This window comes from Alternaria rosae, assembly GCF_020736505.1.
Source record: "Alternaria rosae strain MPI-PUGE-AT-0040 chromosome Unknown BKA58scaffold_1, whole genome shotgun sequence".
NCBI lineage: Eukaryota > Fungi > Ascomycota > Dothideomycetes > Pleosporales > Pleosporaceae > Alternaria > Alternaria rosae.
In genome coordinates, this window is record NW_025763570.1 from 4,324,817 (window position 1) to 4,346,404 (window position 21,588).

Genomic DNA, 21,588 nt, shown 5'->3' on the forward strand with positions numbered 1-21,588 from the left:
AAGAAGGAATGAAGGAGTCCAGCAACGAAGAAAGTCGAAGCTATGTCGCTCAGATCAACACTTTATAATAGCTAGAGGGCAAGGTTAGTTCCGTGCTGCAGATTGGTGGCACACACAGGATCGTAGAGAAAGTGACGGGGAGTGATGGCTTTCGGATTCCGAGCGGATAATAGCAGCGGCAGCGGCAGCGGCAGCGTGCGATTGTTTCGATATCCCCACTCACAACTATAGCTAGCCAAAGCGAAAGCGAAGATGAGGTCTTGGAGTACTTGAGGCCCTTACTATTGTTCTATGGCCCCTTCACCTGCATGCGTCCGGACACTCGCCTCGGTCTGTAAACGCTTGACCAATGCTCGCCGCTGGCGCTCTTCTCCTGTCTTACAGTGAGTCGCGGGGCCGCTCATAGTGAGATGGATAGCTGCTAGATGCGCTGTTTGCAGTGTGGGATGCGGTTGTGATGAGATAGCGCGAGTGCCTTACTATTGTTCTTCATCTTCGACCGTCTGAGCTTTGATACTTTGGGGCGGCGGTGTTCGTGAGAACGGGGACCAATAGCAGCTGAGATATACAGCAACCAAATTGTGTACACAGCTTACGGGTATGCATTCATACCCATGCTGACCAGAGGAGGCAGAGGCGAACAGCTGAAAGGCACAAGAGGAAGGTCAGCATGGGTGGCCAATCAGCAGACAGTCCCACTTATTATGCGCGTTACCGCTAGCCCAGCTGCGCCTTCGGCAAACGTGACCGCGCGTTGATTTTTCGACATTCGCGATCAAGCAACCGCCACGACGCGTCAACCGGCCCAGGATGTGGACATTGATCTCATCACATACTGCGGGAGCGCCGGGCTCCTCGGAGTACCCCCTACCAGAAAAAGGGACAGTACATATCATCAACGACAATCACCCTGGCGTGGTTCGCTTTATAGCGGCACCCGCAATCATACCCGAGCTCGGTCGCATCGGTAGGTCCCCCGAAGAGGCTTGAGACATCCACTGACTATGGTAGATTCTGGGCCATGTGGGGTCAAACTGGAAGCCATCACAGCCTCATTAAGCATCTTGCCTGGCCAAGCATACGCCAACAGTCCACCATCGGCTGCCAGATTCGAGTTGCAACCACAAAGCGGCGGACGCTCAGAAGCAATATTCTTGCGTCATGGCGACCAGATTTATGTTCCAAATGCTGCATCTCATCTGACTTGTCAGTGGACAGACTCCGAGGTCCAGGTCAACTCATCGGCTGCTGACGCTATGGGAATCGCTGTGACACCTGAAGAAGCCCAAGGCGAGGGCAATGGCATGAAAGATATCGCTATCAATGTAGCAAAGTCGCAACCTCGAGCAACCCCTCAGCTTTCGAATCAACGATCTACTACTGTAATCCAGGAGACCCCAACCGCTACTCGTACACGAAATCTTGCAGATTCCTATGAAGCTGACGTCCATGAAGCAGACGCTTCCTCGACGGTCCGCACTGGCGAGTCACAGGATCGGTTGCAAACACAGCCGCCTCTGAATGCTAGAACGTCTTCGCCGCGAGTGCACATACCTTCAAGATCAGCTAAGAAACGAACGCGGCCCCTAGCAGATGAGGCAGAGGCAGAGGCATCGAAGTCTGGCAACGAAGCATTTGCTGGACCTAACAAGCGCGCCAAAACAAGCGATAGCGACACAGAGGACAGCCGCCTGAGCAATCTCGACGTTGCTAAGCCCGAACAATCCGCCCCGCCACGATCGCAGAGGAGTTCGCAACGATCTATATCTACCACTACAGCACAAGAGGACTACGATGGTCCGACCTCTCGTGTAGCCTGCAGTAACTCCACCATCACGAAGACAAGTGCGGCTGTCAGATTCTTGAAGAAACAAGGTGGAGCGTATGTGGAGAACCTGGCTGATGACTTCAACGTACTATGGTAAGTACTGCACTGTATTTGGGGTTGTGTCACTGTGCTAACCGATCAAAGCGTACGAGACGGTGATCTCCAAAAGACAACAAAAGTACTTTATGCCATCGCTCGCGGCATTCCCATCGTCACAGACAAATGGCTATACGAATCTGCGTCAGCTAATCGCCTCCTCACCGTTTCCGCTTTCAAGCCATCCATACCTAAGCAGGAAGAGGAGTGGAAAATCAAGCTTGACGATGTCCTTGAAAAGCCGCAATCTCCGTTCACCGATTATGCTATTCACTTTACGAAAAGCCTCAAGACGAGATACGCATCCTTCTCTGACATTGAGGCGGTCTGCAAAGCCGCGGGCGCGAAGAGTGTAACGACCGGTGCGACGAAGTTGAAGAAGACAGGTAATACTATTATTCTCGCTGAAGACGGAGACGATGCGGAGGCACAAAAACTGATCAAGGACGGAGTAACGTGCTACACAAAGGACTTCTTCACGTACAGTATCCTGCGGGGCGTCGTTGACCTCGAGAGCGACGAGTTCAAGATTGAAGGAGCCGCAGCCGCGGAGACACCTTCAAAGGAAGAAAAGAAGAAACGAGGCCGAAAGAGTGGATAGGCACGCATCGACGAGTCAAAGGCAAAGGACAGGCCCAAGATTATGATTTTACCAGCGACATGTTTTAATGCATAGCGAACGGAGCATGTGCCAGGCGACGGTACGGAGGTAATTCGTTCATATCACAGTATACCCACTTCTATCATCGTAACAGACAAATCCAGTAGCAATACTACAAATCAGATTACAAAACAGCGCTTATCGTAGCATCACTGCCGTCGTATGCTCCGGTAAGCGAGCAAGACCCACATCATCCCCCACTATACACATATCCCCGATGCTGCCGATGTTTGCTCTCCATTGCGACTCGAAACTTGAGCTTTGCCAGGCGATTAGTACGATGCAATTTGAAAATTTCCTCATCGAAAAGCGCCAATGGCGCATTTCATTAATCCTCTGTGGCGCAATTGGCTAGCGCGTCTGACTGTTACACCAGTGGCTATCAGGAGGTTGGAAGTTCGAGCCTTCCCGGAGGAGGATTACTTTTTGCTACATGCCACTGCCTGGGGGTTGTCGAGGGCTTCAAGGCAGGACGGTGGTTGGGTGTTTTCTTTTTGGGTGTGATGAGGATATGTGTGTGGCTACGACGCCAATGTGACGCTAAGCAGAGAACATCATCGTAACAACGCGACGCGCAATTATCTTTACTCAAGAGAGAAAGATCCTGAACCACGGTATGACAGCGGAACTTGCGAGTCGCAGCCAGCTACGCGTCCATGGTGATGAGGCAATGTTCTTTAGCCATCTCGAGATCTCAAACAGCATGGAGAGTCACAGGTTCATCAATCTAGGCGCAGTACGATCTGTTAGTTTGAGACAAGTTATATTACTCAAGTTCATCGATTGCAAGAGACTATGCGCATCTCGGATGTAACCCCGACTAGATGTTGACTAGGCTTGATCAGGCCCTTCCTACCTTGAAGCTCAATATCTAACTTCGTTAGCAACATGTCTACTGTTATCTTCATCATGTACTCACGTCGTTCTTTCCCACAGCAACAACATCATCCTCCGCCACTCTCCTCCCGCCCTCTGTCTCCACATACGCCATTGGCGCGTCACCCATGACCTTCCTATACACATCACCGACTGTACTACCCTTTTTGACAAGCACGCAATCTCTAAAGACAGCCGTCGAGCTCGCGCTTCCGCTAGTATACGCGTGGATGTTGCGAACTGGGAAGACTGGGACCAGACCGAGGAGTTCTGCTGCTCGCGACAGGACTTGCACGACGCCCGTGCTACCAAAGCGGTAAAGGACCATGTCTTTGAGGTTTTCGATTCGTGTTTTGAGCTTCTCGTCCAACTCCTTCAGGCCGCCTCCATCGGGGTCGCCCTGCTCGATCAAGTCTTCTCTTGTGTCGACGAATTCGCTGCCTTCGGTGTATTTGATGAAGCCCTGTTTCGCCAATTTCCGCAGAAAGACTTCCGATATCGCGCTGCAAAGCACTATGCTCTTGGCATCTACCTGTTTCGCAATCTTCGCAATGTTCTTGTCGGCGTCGGGATGGTCGATCTTATTGAGGGCGATAACGGTAGGGAATTTCTCGTCGGTGAAGGCGTTTACGACTCGTTCGATGGTCTCGTTTGACCAGTCTTGTAGTGGCTCCTTGAGAGCGAGGCGATCGAGACAACGCGCAACGACGCTGGACGTGGATCCGTAACCTGAGAACTGGTTCTGTAGTGTCTCGACTGCCGTGGCTTTGATAGCGACATGCCTCCTCTTGATACTACCCCATTTCTCCATAAGATTGCCTTGTATCCATCGCACGATTTCGCTCCTCAGCCAAACAATGTCTTGACTTGGGTCATAGCCTCTTGTCGCCTTGCCCTCCGCGTCGGTCGTCCCGCTCACGTCCACCACGTGTACAAGCGCATCTGCATGTCGCAAGTCGTCCAAGAACCTGTTCCCTAGGCCTTTTCCCAAGTGTGCGCCGGGTACGAGACCGGCGACATCGAGAAGTTCTATGGGAACCGATCGCCGTCCTTCAACACAGCCGCCGTAGTTGGGTTTGCAGCGATCAGCGAGACCGAGGCGCGCGCATGGACATTCGATTTGGAGGTATCCGATGGCGCGCTGAGGATCGATCGTGGTGAATCTGGATGTAGCATTAGGAGCTGACGATGCGGAGAATCGAGCGCGGTGTACGCTGCGCAATCGCATTCCATGGATCGGAGAGGGATGACTTACGGGAAGTTTCCTACTAATAATCAGCCTACACAGCTCCCAGCATATTCAGACATGTACGGACCGACTTTGGAGGTAGCATCTGTCAAGCTGCCATGAAATCCATCTTAGAAAGATCCGCGAAAGAGGGGTGGAGGGGCATTGCGCACCTGTTCAGTGTAGTCGACTTGCCCGAGGAAGGCTTGCCGACGAGGCCTATTAGCGGATCGCGAGGCATGTCTAATAAACGTAAAGAAAGAAGAACAGGGTATCAAAGAAGGGTACTTGAATGCTGAGGGTTGTAGTGCGAAAGCCAACATCGTCAAATTCGCCATCGCCCTTATCGATAACGCACTGACATCACAAAAGGCCACAGCTCGCAATCGCTCATGCATTCAGGCAGATAGACAATGCTTGTACTCGACGTCTTAGACCTATCACCCATCACATTACGATTTCTAGAAGATGTCTATCTTGCTACAACGCCCTAGGATGCTGTTCATATCAATATTCAATATCCTCCCTCCTATCCAATTAACCAATCAATACACCATGTTGAAAATATGCTCCAAAGAGAGACTTTTTCGGGGGTATAACGTCGCTGAATGGGAAAACATAAACATTCGCAACCACATCTGCACAAAAGTCCGGATCAGCCCCAACCCCGAAGCCGCCAGCGGGGTAGACCCCATATTACATAGTAGAGAAACCTCATGAGATGCCCAAGTAATCGTTAATCTATATTGAGAATATCTCTCGGTTTCGTAAGGTTATGTGTGCGTTTTCTGAAGCATTGTTAACGACTTATCGATATCAAGCTAGCCGCGATGCTCTGGACTTACGAGACTGGCAATAGCCGCCGCCGAAGCGAGGTCCGGTTTGCCTGACACACTGCGCTGTGCTGCGCGCGGCAATCCACTTCCACCTGCGCCATTGAGTGGCGCTCCGTTCGCTGCACGCTTAGTACCTGCTGCTCCAGGTGCAAGTCCTTGCACGGTGGAGTGGCGTCTTGGGGGAGCAGAAGTTTTCACAGGTGAGTTGCTGTTCGACACCTGACGTTGTCCGCTGGCTGCGGTTCCATTTCTGAAGCTAGACACGGGGGGTTCAGGAAGAGGTCGGACGCGTGGTTGTGCCGACTGTGGGGGCGGCATTCGCTTCGCAGGTGAAGACGTGCCGGACGGGCCGTTGAAAGGTCGTCGTTGTTGATTGGTTTTGCGTACGCCAGTGATGAATTCATGCTGCATCGCTTCATCGGGCTTCATTCGACGCTCGGGATCCCAACGCAGACAGCGCGTGATGAAGTCAAGGAAGGCCTCATCGTCACACTTCAAGGCTTGTTGTAGTGTCTTCGAGCTGGGTCGTCGCCTGCGGCCCTTCGAGGAAACAGTAACTCTAGGCTTGCCGAGGGAGTCAAAGAACAACTTCTTCCTGCTACTCTTCTCGATAAGGTGCTTCTCTGGAGGCCCGAATATCTCCATGATGCAAGCAAGCTGCTCCTGCTCATTCTCTCCAGGGAAGATGGGGTAACCGGTGAGCAGCTCGGCGAGGATACAACCCAAACTCCACATATCTATCGGCAATCCGTAGCTCATGCCAAGGATGACCTCCGGCGATCGGTAGAATCGCGACTGAATGTACGTGTAGACTTTCTCGGTTTCGAAGCAACTGGATCCGAAATCGATGACCTTGATTTCCGAGTGTAACGGGTGCGCAAGTAGAATATTCTCTGGCTTCAGATCGCAATGGATGACTTTCTGGGTCTTCAAGAGGGTCAATGAAGCCAACATCTGTTTGCAGAACCGGCGGATCAGACGAAGGGAGAAGCCCTTGAACTCGTGTGCTTTGATGAACTCGTACAGATTCATGCCAAGAAGCTCGGTCGAGATGCAAAGATGGCCGCGGAAGTAGAAGCTCTGGGTGAAGTTGATCATACTGTGCTTGTTATCGGGGTCCTGGTTATCGTTAGCAAGCTTACTCTGTATACCGAATGCATCGTCCTTACCCATTCGCGTAGCTTCTGAAGAATGTTGACTTCAACCAGAGCTTGCTGATGGAACCGTTTCTTGTTACGAATGATCTTGATCGCTTCGAGCCCTCCCGTTTTGTGGTCTACGCAACGCACGACCTGTCCGAAGCTGCCCTTGCCGAGAACATCGACAACTTCGTATCTGTATGCAAGATGGTCTCCCAAGACGATGTTGTAATCGCCGCGTTCGTCGTCATAGCCAAAGTTTGCTGTCTGCGCATTAAGATCGCCAACGTGCTTCTTGGCGTTCTTCGTTCCACAGAAGTAGACCTCCTTGTAATCGATGATCTCGCCTCTTTCGAATATGTTCAAATTGGCCATGCGCACAGCATCACTTGGACTGACACGCTCCTTGGCTGTGGCGCGCTTGCGAAGCTCATCAACATCGCGCGCCGCATGCTCGAAGTCTTTCCGCTTCGAAGCAAGCTTCTTCATTTCTTCGTCGGCCAACATGTCATCTCTATCGAGGTTCGAGTCGAGATTACGAGCTTTGAGCATATTCGATGAGCTCTTCGTACCCAGCATCCGCTGCATCGGTGTCAAGATCGACGTTGACTTCTGCGTCGCCTGGCTATTAGCCTGGTCTGTGTGCCCCGATACCGCACGTGTTCCGGCATTCCCTACGGGCTTACGAGCACTTAGTTTCTCAACCTCTGTATCACTTGCAACTGCTGTCGCAGAAGGTTTGCGGCGCCCGAAATCAAGGGATGGTCGAGTCCCACTTTTAGCGGGAGTCGGGCTTGTGCCAATAGCACCGCTCCAAGTAGCAGACGCAGGTAACCGTGGTGGAGGCATTTCGCTATGCTTGGGAGGCTGGGGTTGCTGTCTTGGTTCACCACCCTGAGGGCCCGGTTTTCGAACCTGCAGATTTTGCGATTGATGTGTTGCAGCCTTGGATGAAGCTCTCCTCCAGCCACTGAGGCTGAGTTTTCGCCGCAAAGATGAGCCAGAAGAAGGCGTTTCAGGTTCGGTTGATGTGGATGTCTGTATTGAATCCGACGTGTTCTTCTTTTGTAATGGCCGCGGGCCAGCAACCATACTCTGCATCTCAACATCCTTGGCGGAGGATTTGTATTCGCCGCTAGGTCGTGGCTGCAAGCGGGCGAACTCCCCACTACCCTTTGGTAGCGAATTCGACGCGAAAGGTGTGGTGGCTTGGCGTGTTGGGTTCAAGGTCGGAACGGGGATCGAACCGATGTTCGGGTGGGTATCAAGCGACGAGTCTGCAGCACGCAGATTGAAGGCCGAGCTACTGCTACGCAAGTGTTTATGGTATTCGTCGTGATGGTTATTCCTTGCGAAGAAGTTCGCCTTGGAAGCTGTCATTGGCGTACTAGGCGTTTTGTTGGCAGCACGTTTAGGTGGTGGCGTTACATTACGCTCATCCACTTCACCAGATGGTGCAGGGAAAGACGATATCCGATTGTTAAATGGTGTGCCGAGCGGCAGCAGGTTCAGCGGTGGCAGTCTGATTGGCTGAAGGTTTTTCTTGCTGGACTGCTGTACCGTGGGCGTCCTCTCACCTTCGGTACCAGCTCCAACAGTCAAGCCCCTTCGATGTCTGATGGACCCTGTGCTCCTGTTCATGACGCCACCTTCCAGGGTCTCATTTTGCCGAGGTTCAGCTCGTTGCGTGTCAGGTGTTGATACCGGGTCTTGGGGAGCTTGAGGAGGCGCGCTCATCTTCGAATTTGGTGTTGTGAATGCAAAGCTGCTGCGCTCGGGGTCCTTGGGGGATTCAAAAGCTTTTGGTATAGCGGGTACCGGAGGGACCTCTTCTTGCTCTCCGCCAGCTGAACTTTGCACGTTTCGCGGCTTCGGCGCAGGCAAACGTGAGCTTGTCGGAGCAGGATTGGTGCGCAAGGGTATTGATGAAGGACCAACCTTCAGCGAGTTCAAGCTCGAATTGGACGAGAGCGATATACCAGAAGCATATGACTTCCGCTTCTGCTCGGGCGTCGCGCGCGCCGATGATGGTGTCATGCTGCCTCCCACAGCCAAGGCTGGAGATTGACTGAAGGCGCGCTCGTCGAATGTCTGATCGCCCTGTGGAGTGGGAGGACCCACTGGGCCGCCTGGTGGATGATTTGGGTTCATGGAGAGTCTTCTCAGCCGCCGAGCGTCTGTGGGGCTAATGGTTCGCGCGCCAAGTCCAGAGATGTGTGGAGCCGTCGACTGCCGTTTGCTCGATGAGGACGAAGGTGTGTACGATCTTTGCGCAGCGGGAGACCTGCCAGGGGAGGGCATTGAACTTGGATCGGGGGTCATGGAGGAGACAGTCAGGTGGCCCGGCTGCTGTCTCGAAGGCGGTTGTAAGGACTTTGCTTTGGCGTTGCGTGCGGCAGTTGGGAGCCTGGGTACTCCGGTGGTAGGAGCTGTGCTGATGTTTGCAGACAGTGTTTCTCGCCTGTTTCCCTTGTTCAGTGACGGCGCACGGCCGAGCTGGGGCATTGCGTTGTCGTTGGCGAGCCTGTCCATTTCCTGGCGCTCAAAGCTACTTGAAGGCAGCATTCCAGGGCCAACGCTCTTCCGCGGTGCTCGGGCAGCTGGGTTTGGGGGTGCCTGGGCGGGGAATTGACTCTGGCGCCGTGAACGAATGGCCATGTTGCTCTGTGGCGCCGGCATGTTCGTGTCAGAGCCCGATGTGGTAGAGGTACCACTTGGCTTCCTCGCGGTGGACTGGCTGAAGCGGCGAACGAAGTCGCTGCTGCGTGTGGGAGGTTTGTCAGTGGGCGTTCCCGTGAATGTCGGCATGTTGTTGTTATTGGGTGTGGTGGTGTTGGCAGGCACGTTGGCCTTGAATGTGCCAGGCGCGGGAAAGTCGCTCAGAGCGGGCTCATACGCGAGGCTGTTGGCGAAGTCGTCGAAGTTGACGGCAGGCAGGAAGTCGTACGAGCCGGTGCTCTCATTCGGCTCTTCCTTTGCAGGCCCCGGCTGCGGCTGCTTGGTGAAGCTGAAGCGTGGGTTCGAGGGGACGGGGCGCGTGGCTGTCGTCTCATTCGCGGGCGTGGGCAGGAAGGAGCGCGTCTCGAGGGAAGCGACGCTGGCGCCGCTTGCCATTCTACTGCATCACGCGTCAGCTGACATGTCGTCCACACGTTGCCGTGTTGTCGTCGCCTGGGCTGCGGCGTCGTACCTCTGCTTGGTGAAGTCCTGGGGCCGCTCGCGGGGGCCCAACGGCACCTTGGCCCTGCCCCGTCCTGCGGCGTTGTTGTTGATGGTAGGCAGCGGGCGGGCTGCGCTTATGGCATTAGATGCACTCGTCTTGCGCAGGCGGCTGCCCTGGTCGCCTGTCTTCTGGAACTTGCGTACGCGGTCTTCTGCAGCGCCGGGTTAGCTATGACACCTCATCGCGTAATGCGACAGCCACCCCAATGCTTTTTCGTACCTGAGGAGCCGCTAGAGTCCTCCGACATGTTGGACCCTGACCGTTCGGGCACGTTGGTCGACTCCATGGTCCGAGTTGCAGTTCGCGGCTGCGTCGCCATGGCCAGCTCCACAGCTCGTGATTACGACGCCGGCAAGGGACGCTCTACTGTCACGGGATGCTTCAAAAAGTCTTCCTCTTTCAAGAGCGCCGAGATGGTCTCCAAGCGTCGAGCTTGGGCACCGAGGGAGACTATGCCGACATGTCGAATGGGCCCGGCTACAGCGGTGAAAGCGATCGGCGGTCGGTAATGAGTCGAGCGAACGGCTATCGGAAGGATTCAGGCTTAGGCAATGGTGCTGCGCAAAAAGCACGGCGCTGGGTTGCGGCAAAGGGGAGGTGCACGATAGTCGACGTTCGTCAAAGTCACAATGAGGGTCGCCCGCAAAAGCCACCAAGGCACTAAGGTTGTCTAGTTGACAAGGACCCACGGCCCCTGTCCATATCTGCCTCTTGCGGCGAATAGGGTATTATCAAAACAACTCTCCTCTCCCAGGGAACGGACGCATCGCCCAACGGCCCTACTGTCTCGCTGTCATCTCAGTGCCGCTGCCACGCTCCTGTCCAGAGTAGCTGTACACCAGGCAGTACGACCATCACCTGCCAACCATGATTGCACCACCCAAGCTACCCTAGCCCGCCTGCACATGGCACGGCTTTCAGCATGTGCATGCTGAACCCTCAATCGTGCATGCTCTGGAAGCTATCTATGTAGCGGAGGTTACGGCCCCGAAACATGACAGCGGGACTTCCGCAGCTACTCCACAGTCGTGATTCTCCATCTCACCACTAAATGCTAACGGAGACTTTACAATGTAACAGCGATCTCCAAGAGCTTCTTGGTTCTCCAAGTCCCAAAGGTTGTTTGTCCCTGACCATCTCAATCGCGCACGTGCACGGCCACATGTGGGGAAACGCCGGAACGAACAACGTACCACGGCGCAAGCTCGACGCCACGAGTTCACATGCGCGTGCGTCATCCGTTTGCTGCACCAAGCAGCACGCCAACACCTGCTTTCAGACCCTCCGCGCCAAACTGCAGGAATGCGCTTTTGAAGCACCGGAACCGAAAGAGCAGGGACAAGTTACCATCTGGATGTTGTCTAGGCAGTTACTCGACGTCTACACGTATTAGGAACTCACTACTCAGCCACATATGACACGCCTACCTCCACCACCACGCAACACCAGTGTGACTTCCCTCATCACACTCTGAGACCGACTTACCACCTCCGATTCAGATCAATCTGGTCGCCTGCCTGACGAGGAGCAAGACAATCACCTTGCAGGCCCCGCCATGGGTTCAGACAACTCGGACTCGCTGGTGAACCGCGGCACGCCCATTCCGGTAGTCCAAGTACAACATGCATCGAACGATGGCACGCCCACCACAGCGAGGCCTCATTCGCGCCGTCTGTCGGCTAGCAAGCTCAAAGACAAATTGGAGTCGCTAGGTGATAACATAAGTCGCGAGTCGAGTAGTAGGGTGGGAGACAAGATGATGAACATGTAAGTTATCCGAAACTCAGATGTTGCTGTACAAGCTGAACATCCCGAACGACCCTCTACTACAAAAGTAGTGTGCAACAAGTGATGAATAGAGCTGATTCTATAGGCTACTTGCACAAGTGTTGCCCTCGGAAGACCTCTCTGACGGCTCGCCTCCAGACTCAGCCTCGACACCAAGCGGGAACACACCACACATCAAGGACCGGCGCTCTCGAAGCTATGTTGCTCGACCCAACTTCAGCATCCCTACCATGTCTTCCAACTTCCGTCGCTTTAACTCGCGCATCGGCGTTGCTTTTGTTGCTCAAAATCGCCTCATTCGTCTGTTCAGCTGGGCCCAGCCTACGCAAACTCTCTCGTTTCTCTTCGTCTGGACCTTCGTATGCGTCAATCCGTATCTTGTACCTGTACTCCCGCTAGCATGTGGCATGTTCTTCGTCATGGTTCCTGCATATCTGACCCGCCATCCGGAGCCCATGACGAACACGGTAGATGTAGACGGCGATCTATGGAGGGGAAGCTTGGGAGGACCACCGTTGGCCGATGCGAAGACGATCAAGCCTGCGCCCGAGTTCAGCAAGGACTTCTTCCGCAACATGCGCGATCTGCAGAATTGCATGGAGGACTTTAGCCGCGGGCACGACGCTATACTGAGCTTCATCACGCCGCTTACCAACTTCCAAAACGAGAACCTCTCATCAATGCTCTACCTCATTCTGCTCGTTGTATCGGTGCTGCTGTTCATATCGGCGCATCTACTACCGTGGCGCGCAATATTCCTCGTCCTTGGATACACCTTGACAGCGTTGGGACATCCCAATGTCCAAGACCTCCTTACAACGCCCGAAACCGAAAAGTTCATCTCGGATGCAGAGCACGAAAGTCGTTCGTTCCTCCTAACCATTTCACGCGCAGACATCGAACTGGAGACGTCTCAGGAGACACGCGAGGTAGAGATATTCGAACTTCAACACCGCGCTCTACATGACGAAAATGGCGAGTACGAAGGCTTCATGTTCTCTCCATCGCCTTACTCGCCTTTGTCGCCTTCTAGAATCAGCGGCGACAGACCTCGTGGTACAGCCTTCTTCGAAGATGTGCTTCCGCCGCGTGGCTGGCGCTGGAGTGATAAAAAGTGGACGCTTGATCTGCTGTCTCGCGAATGGGTTGAGGATCGCTGTGTCACGGGCGTAGAGGTCGAGGTCGAGGGTGAGCGATGGGTGACAGATCTGCACTACGAAGTCCTTGAGAGCGAAGGAGAGAAGGCTAGCGCCGCAAAGGCGAAGCTCAAGAAGCGGAGCGGATCAAAGGGAAGTAGCAGAGACATTGGAGATGAAGAAAAGGAGGTTCTGCGCCGGGCGTGGGAGAGCCATGCACCGAGTCGTAAGGGCGAGTGGAGGAGACGGAGGTGGGTGAGGGGTGTTGAAAGGATGCCTTGGAGAGAGGGCCAGTAGTCGTAGAATATCGGAGAGAAGCGGGCGCAGAAGTGGTATTCATCATCCACCCCACGGCTGTTCCTTTCCGCTTTCTTCATCGATGGTGTAGCGTTTGGTGACGCTCATCTAAAATCATCACGACTTTCACACTGCACACCAAAACTTGCGTATACAACAACGCTTACCGTCGCATTTCGGACCACTTCATTATATGTACATACAACTCAATAGTCAACATGCGGTCCCTGATCTGCACTCTTAGCTTGAATCCACTGCAGTAGCGTCGGCGTACAGGAACGGGAATTTTGCGGGGTTGGCGACGGTGCGTGAGGCTGGATTGGCTGTACGATTCCGTCCTCGAAGATTCGGTTGTCGTGTCGTGATCTCATCACAAGAGGCAAAAACCATCATTCAGCATTCACATTCTATGGCACCGGCCTCTATTTGCGGGTTTAACCCGTGTTCCTCCCAACGGCCGATTGCCCGACTTCGGCAGCCAGCCGTTTCATGCAGGGCACCTACGCTAGTGTGGACATCTAGTAGCCCGTCGGCCAGCCGCGCTACCTCCGCTATAGTAGAATCATGGAATCCATGAGTGAATTGATTGCTAATGTGACCCAAGGTAACGCCCACGAAACCGATTGCGCGGAGCACTCGGCTCGCAGATTTCTCTTAGGCAATTACTGAGCACTACGCGTTTCGGCCTGCTTCTTTGACATAATCCACCAAGGTTCGCAGCCGCGGCCGGAAGGCAAATATAATGCTCATTGTTCTCTCACGCCACTTCCCCGACCATTTTACTACTGTTCGTGTTGCAGTTGCTAAATCGAGTCAGCTCTTCACCATTGTCTTCTAGCCCACCGTCCGCGTCTCCGCAAAGACCCCTCTAGCACTGGGCTCCCCAAACTCGGAACCAACTCATTTGGTGCCTGGGTTCCACCTCCGAGACAACTTACCAGACGCGCCTAGTTTCCTTTCGCCCACACTCAAGTACCGCGCAGTTACCCCACCCTCCGTTGGTCGTTCCTTAAAAGATTTGGCAATCCCTTGATCAATCACCCCGGGGTAATTGTTGGTGGCGACTACCTTCACGGCCGCTGGTCAAGTTGTACTTAGCCCCGACTGCGTTCCCATCACGCGACACCTGCGCACCAAGTCTGAACACATCCGACTGCTTCATCACGACCACCGAGCACAACAGAACACCTCCATCCCTCTAACAATAAATACACCCAAACTTCGTCCCCGCCTACCATCACAATGCTTCCGACTCTGCCTCAGTTGGCCGATTACGACATCTCGCCTCGGAACGGCTTCTTGCCCGATGAAATTCCGCTCGATGTCCTACCGGATCGCTACTACCAACCATGGGAGACAATCGTACGCAACTTCCAAAGCTTGATTCTCGCCAAGCGGCTACGTGGAATAGTCGACACACTACCAGTACTGGGGACCCAGTTCCTTCTCACAGAAGCTGAGTGGAGGAGAGCCTACTCCATTTTGGGGTTCATTGCCCATGCATACATCTGGGGCGGTGACGGACCATCTGATGTGAGCCTTGAGAATCCCTTTGTTCCAAAGCGATGCGTAGCTAACGATCCCGTCCAGATTGTACCACCATCCATCTCGATACCGTTCATGGAGACATGTAGACACTTGGAGCTCCCACCAGTCGCAACCTTTGCAGCCGTCTGCCTGTGGAACTGGCGACCTCTGTTCGACTGGGAACCTGCAGACACCTTGGACAACCTCGCAACGCAAATGACCTTCACTGGCTCAACGGACGAATCTTGGTTCTACCTAGTGTCCGTAGCGATTGAAGCAAGAGCTGGACCGGTCATTCCAATGATGATCCGTGCTATTGAGGCCGCTAGGAACAACGATAGCAAGACAGTCGTGGAGTGTCTTCAAAAGTTCGCAGGGAGACTCGATGAGCTGGGCGCCCTATTGGAGCGCATGTACGAGAGCTGCGATCCACACGTCTTCTACCACCGCATCCGACCCTACCTGGCTGGAAGTAAGAACATGGTGGACGCTGGTCTTCCAAATGGTGTCATGTTTGACGACGGTACCGGCCAGCAACCATATGTACAGTTCAGCGGCGGCAGTAACGCGCAGAGCTCCACTATCCAGTTCTTTGACATTGTCCTTGGAGTGGAACACAGACCTACCGGTGAGAAGAGGGATGACACAGGAAAGCCTACTCCATCCGGACCCTCGCATGGCTTCATCCAGGACATGCGCAACTACATGCCAGGGCCTCATCGCAGGTTCCTAGAACATATGGAGAGCGTCGCAAACATTCGAGAGTACGTCACATCGAATCGCAGAGATCGGGCTCTGACGACATCTTACGACGCATGCCTAGCCATGCTGCGGAGTCTGCGCGATAAGCATATCCAGCTTGTATCACGGTACATTATCATCAAATCGCGCGAGACGCAGTCGACCTCGCGATCGCTGTCACCTAAGCCAGCACACACCCAACGTGTCAACTTGGCCAACACCATGGCTCGCACGGGAAGTAAGAAACTTCGTGGCACAGGAGGCACAGCTTTGATTCCTTTCCTGAAACAAGCACGCGACGAGACTGGCGAGCCTGCAATCGATGCATGGGCAAAGCGATTGCTCAACAACGGGCCTGCAGAGATTGGAGCGTCCTTTGGCGTTGATGATGGCGTTGCCCGGCTAGGCAAGATATCAGAAGCCTTCAATGGGCAGGTTGAGATTGTCGGTCTTGCAGGAACCTGGAGTGTCGATGATAGCGAGGGAGGTATCTGTCATTGGTGATGGATGAGAACACGATTACCCGAAAAGCATATTCTCAGGCGTTTGGAATTGAAACGAACATACCCTTCTCGACCCGGTAGTGCGAGCAAATAGATATCCATGTTAGCAACTACACTCTCGACTCGCGCATATGCAATCTCAGCAGCCATGGATGTCTGAGAGGGTCGGTGTCTGCTCGGTCAAATGTCTGCATTGCATCATAATACAGGTGAAAACGATCAGTTGATCCCCAAAGCGATGTCATCAAGACCCACGAGGTTGTGAAACACACCACGAGCGTCGTACGTCTCATATCTTCAATGCGCCACCTTCGTCAGATCTCCCGCGCAGAGCCAAGTTGCGCGTCGCGAGAGTGCCCAACGTGGGGCGTGACGTCATACTTCACATGCTCCACTCGAACTTCCAGACAAACAAACTGATATATAACAAGCTATCATCACCACGATCTTGCTACAACTACAGCTGCAGCTCTATTAACCTGAATTACATTACTTCAAATCCACCACAAAACCAACAATAAAATCATGTCTTCAAACAAGGACGCGACTTCCACCCCTCAGTCCTATTTGGACCAAGCCACGGGCGCAGTCCAAAGCGCCATCGGCTCTCTCACAGGCAACACTGCAGATAAGGTCGGTCTCTATTCTCCCCCTTGAAAGCCCTCTACTAACCCACCCCAGGCCCAAGGCGAAAACCGCAAAGATGCCGCCGCGGCCGAACACGACCTCTCCCACTCCGCCGCCAAAGCAGGACCCTTCTCCGTAACCCCATCTGGCGGCGTCGCAAAAGACAACTCAGACCGCACACAAGGCTCGTGGAACCAAAACATCGGTGCCGCGAAAGAAGCGCTCGGTGGCCTCACCGGCGCCGAAGGCCTCAAGCAGCAGGGCATTCAACAGAACAAGGAGGGCAAGGAGCAAGAAGCTGCGGGCCAGGTCAACGATCTCGGAAAAGGGATTGGTGATCGGCTTGGTGGTGCCGTGGGTGGTGCCGTTGCTGGGTTGACGGGTAATGCGGCGCAGAAGGAGGAGGCGCAGAAGCAGCACGATGAGGGGAAGGCGAGGCAGAGGGGTGTTGAGGCGGATTTGCAGAAGCAGGTTGAGGCTGAGAAGAGGTCCTGAGTGCTAGACTGTCACGATATGAGGGATGATTTTGGGAGGGAAGTCTTGGGCACATATGACGACTTTTGGAATGATACCCGATGAATGATGTTATGTTATCTTGGAGATCTGTCTGCTTTGTTGCATGTCTTCGTGTGCATATTTCATGTGTTGATTTTGACTGGCAGATTGTAAACATGAATGCGAATGGTTTATTTTCCGCGCGATGCTAAACCTAAGGCAAAGGAACTTCGTCATATGTCCCGAATACACTAGATAGAATCACTATAACTGCAGCTTGGGTGGGTGCAATGTTCAAGTGTTGACGGGTCGATTTTCGCGATCACCTCATACAAGGAAAAGCCTAAACAGGTGTGCAGCCACGCGGTAGACAAAAAAGAGCCGACTCCAAAACTTAAATCGTCACCAAAATAAGCGAGCACTAGCAGAACTTTGTAGTATACTTCTTCTTTATAGCTTCTCTACATAATACTTAGAGAAGAATAAAAGATTTTAGATAACTAGAATTAAAGAAGAAGAGATTCTATTTAATTCTACCTTATTAAAATCTTAAATCACTATTGTTACTGCGCTGTTCTAAGTCTGCAGAAAGCAGAGATTTTAGAGTCGCTTCTTTTTTGTCACCCGCGTGGCAGCCTACATCAAGATGAAAGCACGCGAGGTAGATGACCTAACGCCAATGTAGGCTCCAAGGTATCCGATTTTCCCTTGAATGGGGTGCGATTGTGGTATCAGACGAGAGTCATGGTCCGTTTTCAATGTAAACAACTGGTGCTGTGATGCAGCTCTTCCATGTGCTGTGCTTATTCACACACTGTAAGCTTTCCACCGATGCGCAAACCAATTCCGATCGATTCCGCTGCCGGCCACACACCGGCATCTTCCTCGACGCATGTCCACGCAGGCACATGCCAAGCTGCCCGGCGATCTATCCGTGCAAAACTGAGCTACGCATTGCTAGAGTCTTCGACGATGAAAATGCGGATGCGTCGCTTGACGCCAATCCACGGAGATTCAACAGGCGCAGCCAAGGTGGAACGAAAGCTCCAGTAGTTTGACCTAACCCCCAGGTTTGAGCCACGCCTAACTATGAATAGAAGCGTACGCCACATGGTGAGGCTTGACATCATGTTAGCGGCATCATAGCGGGCGGCTGCTGTGACGTGAGGTGGATCGACGGTACAAGGCCATGAAGCTTGCGCAACTCTTGTGGCTGGTGGGCGATCCAGGCCTTGCCAGCCAAGAGCCCAATCTCACCGTCTAGAGACATGTACGTCTGGCAAATGAGGCTCGGAAACACGGCCGCAGGTGAGTCCGGGAAGGACCAAGCAGCATCCCGCAATTTCTCCAGCCTCAGAACGCGGCATGCGTCACTCGCAGGGCTTGACAGGCAATCTCGACGTGGAAACTCTGCTTGGAAGTTTGATCGCGCAACTTGCTTTCTGTCGGGTCACTCGGACACCTATGACGCCAGCCACAAGGTGTGGCGCGTAAAACCGGCGCGGGTACGCGGCATCGCCTGCCATCCCTGCTAAATTTCACCGGCTACGTCACTCTTATGGTCATGAGCTGCCCTCGTCACCTGCCATAAATACTAAGCAAGACTCCCGCTGTTTGTCAAATCAACACATCATCAGCCCACACTCTACCACCAGCACTTCCAACCACCACACGCAAGAACAACCACCGACACATCCAACATGCCTTTCACCGCCAGGTACGTCCGCTCAAGCAGCCACCAGCCTGCCTGAAGCATCGATACTAACAATCACCAGCGATATCTGCAAGATCCTCCTTGCCATCATCCTGCCTCCTCTGGGTGTCTTCCTTGAGCGCGGATGCAACGCTGATTTCCTCATCAACATCCTGTTGACCGTTCTTGGTTACATTCCGGTGAGTTCCGGTACAAGCATCATCACCCACCAACATGTCACTAACAACATTCCCAGGGTATTATCCACGCTCTGTACATCATATTCAAGTTTTAGCGGGGGCGCGCAAACACCTTTCACGATGCCGCGATAACGGCTTGACAAACAACGTCACATCACGATACCCATCTTCCTCTTTTTCCGCCAACGTCAGAGCTTGACCAACACCCCACAATCACCGATATTTTTGATGCCAGGATACACTTCACATGGCGTCGCTTAGGGATCCCGGAGCTTCCGGTTGGGTGTAGGTGGTCTTGGCTTGGCTCCGTCTGTAATGTCATGAATAGCTTCAGGTTTCGGCGTCCTGGTTTTCTGGGACAATCTCAGGTTTCCTCGCGTGCATCCTGGTGCGTTCCTACGAGCCTGCTGTAATGAGAACATAATCAAATATTCTGCAAACCTCATTTATCATTTGCTTTGATGTGCAAGTATGTATGCCATTTGTGAATTGGCGAACTTTAGATTAGTCGAAACGGCTAGAAGTAATCAGGACAAACACGCACGAAACATTCGAGGCATTGGTGGTCGTACCAGGGCTCAATGTCGCGAATACGATCTGCAGCTCATGATTACCAACGTATTTCAGAATTAGCAAACAAATCTCATGACAACCACTCAGTCGTTGTGTTATCCTTCTCCAGTCCGATGTGCGGCTGAACCAAAGGCACGATGCTATGCTTGGCACGTGCATCGCCGTTCTTTCCAAGGTTCACGCGCTCCGCACCAGCACTCACGACCGTCACACCTCGCGCCCACTTCGACCCTTATGTATTCCCTCCACTCTAAAACGTATCACTCACCGAATTCCTATCGTTCGAAGCGCAAGGCGCGATATAAATACCGCCCAGTATGAGCTTCATGACTGCCACGCTCACAGATGCCGAAATCAACGCGCTTAGCAGCTCAGCCTTTAACCACGATGGCGCGATCCGCCAGCTCGACAAAATCATCCGCTCGCTAAACGCGGACCCTACTTCATTCATCGAGTCGATTCGAGTCAAAAACACGCTTGATGCGTACGTCCAGCGGGCCAAACTTGAGCCGACTCTACCAGTGCTCAGGCTCATCTTGAACTGCGAGTACAAACTGTGGAAGCTGGCCGAGGCGACACCTATGAGATTCAAGACTTATTTGTCACACTGGGTAGAGGCTCTCATGGAAACCAACAACGAGGCAGCCGAAGGGCAGGAAGACAAGGCCACTGGCAACGACACCGTCACTGCTGCGGAAACTCGGAAGACGAGGGCTGAATACATCATGGGCCTGCTGCTGTGGGAGCCATCATTATCCAAAGCCTCACCCAACTTGATACTGGACCGCCTTAAGATGGATGGTGTTCCACTAGCAACCTTCGATCTGGAACCGTATATGCGCATGCTTGTTGAGACAGAGGTTTGGGACGAGCTGCCAGAGCCGAAAGTACGAGCTCCTGCACAGCCCGTCCAGAAGCCCATAGCACCAGTGGAAGATGAGGAGTCACTGCACCAGACTCAGGCGCAAGAGGTTAACAGCTCACAGTCATGGGACGAAGCTATAATCCGGAAGCTGAGATACGATCCCGAACAAGCCGTGCAAGAACTCGCGCATCTCCCACTCGAGCTATCGTCCCTAGACTTCCTCACCAGACTACACGCCAATCACACCTTCGAGGAAAACGGCATTAACGGCCAAAGCGTTAGCACCCATTTCATACAGCACGCAATGCGGCTTATCGAGAAGATGGAGGCGCCCCCTCCCCCGGAGGAGGAGGAGGAGACAACGACCAACGGCACGGTCAACGGCATTACCAACGGAGCCATCAACGGCACTACCAATGGTGTCGGCAACGGTACCCCGATCGTCGAATACGGAAAGGATGCGCAGCGTCGCGCTGTCATGATACTGCTGCTGTTCATCAAGAGCTCCATCACCAAGGGCTTCGTTGAAGCGGGCGCGCTCTTCTATGAGCTTCAGGAAATATGTATTCGATACGTATGGATAAAAGAGGTTAGGGACTTCAAGGCTTGGGCACAAGGACAGTTCGCTAGTAACTAGAAGCTTACCAAGAAGAAGTCGAAGAAGGCAGGACGGTCAGGTCGAGTACAAAGACGCTGCGGATGTTAGAGGTCGATAGGACTGATCACTAGAGTGAAGCAGGGTGTATTGATACGCTGATTCAGGTCTTCCCCTTCGTAGATGGCCAGTGTCGTTGATATCAATGTTTCGATGTTGGCCGGTCCGTTTCCGCTACTGCAGCGTTTGCCTTACGATGCAGCTACTGCGACCACTGCTCCGTACAGTCCAGATGTGGCAAGCTCTGCTGTGACCGACATGCATAGCGAAACACTGGAAGCCGATAGCATGAAGATCCGCGTCCAGAACCTGCCTGTTGTTCGACAATCTCACCGCTCCGCGTTTTTGAAGCTGTCGTCCCAACCTTCTTTACTATTACAGTGCTGCAGTGGAGTCAGTTGGAGCAGTCAAAGTCAAGTCATGGTCGTGCTTGAGGCGGCTCGAAGGTTTCGGGAATATCCGGGACTGCTGCTGAGGCAAGAAGCAACGCGCTAACCCTCGAACGACGCCAAACTTTAGAGTTTCAAAACCCGCTACTGAAACAACCATCGACATCTGACCTCGGCCGGATTGCTAGCTAACCGTTCGCGAACGACAAAGC

At 53.3% G+C, this 21,588-nt stretch overlaps 8 protein-coding genes and 1 non-coding gene across 9 annotated transcripts; 7 read left to right on the top strand and 2 right to left on the bottom strand.

Annotated features, from left to right (window-relative positions):
- Positions 1-664: 664 nt before the first annotated feature.
- BKA58DRAFT_330062 (uncharacterized protein) lies at positions 665-2,867 on the top strand. Its single transcript, XM_046168148.1, has 3 exons — positions 665-967; positions 1,012-1,921; positions 1,973-2,867. Exons 1-3 carry the CDS (start codon positions 811-813, stop codon positions 2,523-2,525), a joined length of 1,620 nt encoding a protein of 539 aa, XP_046031838.1. The 5' UTR covers positions 665-810; the 3' UTR covers positions 2,526-2,867.
- A 50-nt stretch (positions 2,868-2,917) lies between these two features.
- BKA58DRAFT_t6 lies at positions 2,918-3,002 on the top strand. The gene has a single exon. It is a non-coding gene; the product is annotated as a tRNA-Asn (tRNA).
- A 319-nt stretch (positions 3,003-3,321) lies between these two features.
- On the bottom strand, positions 3,322-4,984 carry BKA58DRAFT_374182 (P-loop containing nucleoside triphosphate hydrolase protein). Its single transcript, XM_046169300.1, has 5 exons — positions 4,863-4,984; positions 4,778-4,803; positions 4,717-4,726; positions 3,505-4,624; positions 3,322-3,456 (listed from the first exon to the last, which is right to left on the bottom strand). Exons 1-5 carry the CDS (start codon positions 4,928-4,930, stop codon positions 3,427-3,429), a joined length of 1,254 nt encoding a protein of 417 aa, XP_046031839.1. The 5' UTR covers positions 4,931-4,984; the 3' UTR covers positions 3,322-3,426.
- A 130-nt stretch (positions 4,985-5,114) lies between these two features.
- BKA58DRAFT_374185 (uncharacterized protein) lies at positions 5,115-10,507 on the bottom strand. The gene is made up of 5 exons (XM_046169301.1): positions 10,107-10,507; positions 9,855-10,038; positions 6,695-9,782; positions 5,535-6,644; positions 5,115-5,477 (listed from the first exon to the last, which is right to left on the bottom strand). The coding sequence occupies exons 1-5, from the start codon at positions 10,204-10,206 to the stop codon at positions 5,463-5,465; spliced, it is 4,497 nt and encodes a 1,498-aa protein (XP_046031840.1). The 5' UTR covers positions 10,207-10,507; the 3' UTR covers positions 5,115-5,462.
- An 854-nt stretch (positions 10,508-11,361) lies between these two features.
- Positions 11,362-13,285, top strand: BKA58DRAFT_27440 (integral peroxisomal membrane peroxin-domain-containing protein). Its single transcript, XM_046166809.1, has 2 exons — positions 11,362-11,654; positions 11,761-13,285. The coding sequence occupies exons 1-2, from the start codon at positions 11,443-11,445 to the stop codon at positions 13,106-13,108; spliced, it is 1,560 nt and encodes a 519-aa protein (XP_046031841.1). The 5' UTR covers positions 11,362-11,442; the 3' UTR covers positions 13,109-13,285.
- Positions 13,286-13,926: 641 nt separating this feature from the next.
- On the top strand, positions 13,927-15,935 carry BKA58DRAFT_27427 (indoleamine 2,3-dioxygenase alpha type). Its single transcript, XM_046166808.1, has 2 exons — positions 13,927-14,641; positions 14,699-15,935. Exons 1-2 carry the CDS (start codon positions 14,351-14,353, stop codon positions 15,878-15,880), a joined length of 1,473 nt encoding a protein of 490 aa, XP_046031842.1. The 5' UTR covers positions 13,927-14,350; the 3' UTR covers positions 15,881-15,935.
- Positions 15,936-16,404: 469 nt separating this feature from the next.
- On the top strand, positions 16,405-17,001 carry BKA58DRAFT_434714 (uncharacterized protein; the record flags this gene model as incomplete). Its single annotated transcript, XM_046173284.1, has 2 exons — positions 16,405-16,512; positions 16,561-17,001. The coding sequence occupies 2 exons, from the start codon at positions 16,405-16,407 to the stop codon at positions 16,999-17,001; spliced, it is 549 nt and encodes a 182-aa protein (XP_046031843.1).
- A 1,423-nt stretch (positions 17,002-18,424) lies between these two features.
- On the top strand, positions 18,425-19,070 carry BKA58DRAFT_27446 (uncharacterized protein). The gene is made up of 3 exons (XM_046166810.1): positions 18,425-18,718; positions 18,777-18,894; positions 18,951-19,070. The coding sequence occupies exons 1-3, from the start codon at positions 18,702-18,704 to the stop codon at positions 18,987-18,989; spliced, it is 174 nt and encodes a 57-aa protein (XP_046031844.1). The 5' UTR covers positions 18,425-18,701; the 3' UTR covers positions 18,990-19,070.
- A 714-nt stretch (positions 19,071-19,784) lies between these two features.
- BKA58DRAFT_306568 (uncharacterized protein) lies at positions 19,785-20,969 on the top strand (the record flags this gene model as incomplete). Its single annotated transcript, XM_046167121.1, has 2 exons — positions 19,785-20,375; positions 20,412-20,969. The coding sequence occupies 2 exons, from the start codon at positions 19,785-19,787 to the stop codon at positions 20,967-20,969; spliced, it is 1,149 nt and encodes a 382-aa protein (XP_046031845.1).
- Between the last annotated feature and the right edge of the window lie 619 nt (positions 20,970-21,588).

Bases quoted from the DNA above. Each gene is read 5' to 3' on its own strand.
- BKA58DRAFT_374182 (XM_046169300.1), bottom strand. From the start codon at position 4,930: ATGCCTCGCGATCCGCTAATAGGCCTCGTCGGCAAGCCTTCCTCGGGC. The intron at 4,804-4,862 runs GTGCGCAATGCC...ATTTCATGGCAG, and splicing joins AAGTCGACTACACTGAACAG to CTTGACAGATGCTACCTCCA. The intron at 3,457-3,504 runs GTGAGTACATGA...TAACGAAGTTAG, and splicing joins TTGCTGTGGGAAAGAACGAC to ATATTGAGCTTCAAGGTAGG.
- BKA58DRAFT_330062 (XM_046168148.1), top strand. From the start codon at position 811: ATGTGGACATTGATCTCATCACATACTGCGGGAGCGCCGGGCTCCTCG. The intron at 968-1,011 runs GTAGGTCCCCCG...TGACTATGGTAG, and splicing joins ACCCGAGCTCGGTCGCATCG to ATTCTGGGCCATGTGGGGTC. The intron at 1,922-1,972 runs GTAAGTACTGCA...AACCGATCAAAG, and splicing joins GATGACTTCAACGTACTATG to CGTACGAGACGGTGATCTCC.
- BKA58DRAFT_374185 (XM_046169301.1), bottom strand. From the start codon at position 10,206: ATGGCGACGCAGCCGCGAACTGCAACTCGGACCATGGAGTCGACCAAC. The intron at 10,039-10,106 runs GTACGAAAAAGC...CCGGCGCTGCAG, and splicing joins GGACTCTAGCGGCTCCTCAG to AAGACCGCGTACGCAAGTTC. The intron at 9,783-9,854 runs GTACGACGCCGC...CGCGTGATGCAG, and splicing joins CAGGACTTCACCAAGCAGAG to TAGAATGGCAAGCGGCGCCA.
- BKA58DRAFT_27440 (XM_046166809.1), top strand. From the start codon at position 11,443: ATGGGTTCAGACAACTCGGACTCGCTGGTGAACCGCGGCACGCCCATT. The intron at 11,655-11,760 runs GTAAGTTATCCG...CTGATTCTATAG, and splicing joins GGAGACAAGATGATGAACAT to GCTACTTGCACAAGTGTTGC.
- BKA58DRAFT_27446 (XM_046166810.1), top strand. The intron at 18,895-18,950 runs GTGAGTTCCGGT...CAACATTCCCAG, and splicing joins CCGTTCTTGGTTACATTCCG to GGTATTATCCACGCTCTGTA.
- BKA58DRAFT_27427 (XM_046166808.1), top strand. From the start codon at position 14,351: ATGCTTCCGACTCTGCCTCAGTTGGCCGATTACGACATCTCGCCTCGG. The intron at 14,642-14,698 runs GTGAGCCTTGAG...GATCCCGTCCAG, and splicing joins GCGGTGACGGACCATCTGAT to ATTGTACCACCATCCATCTC.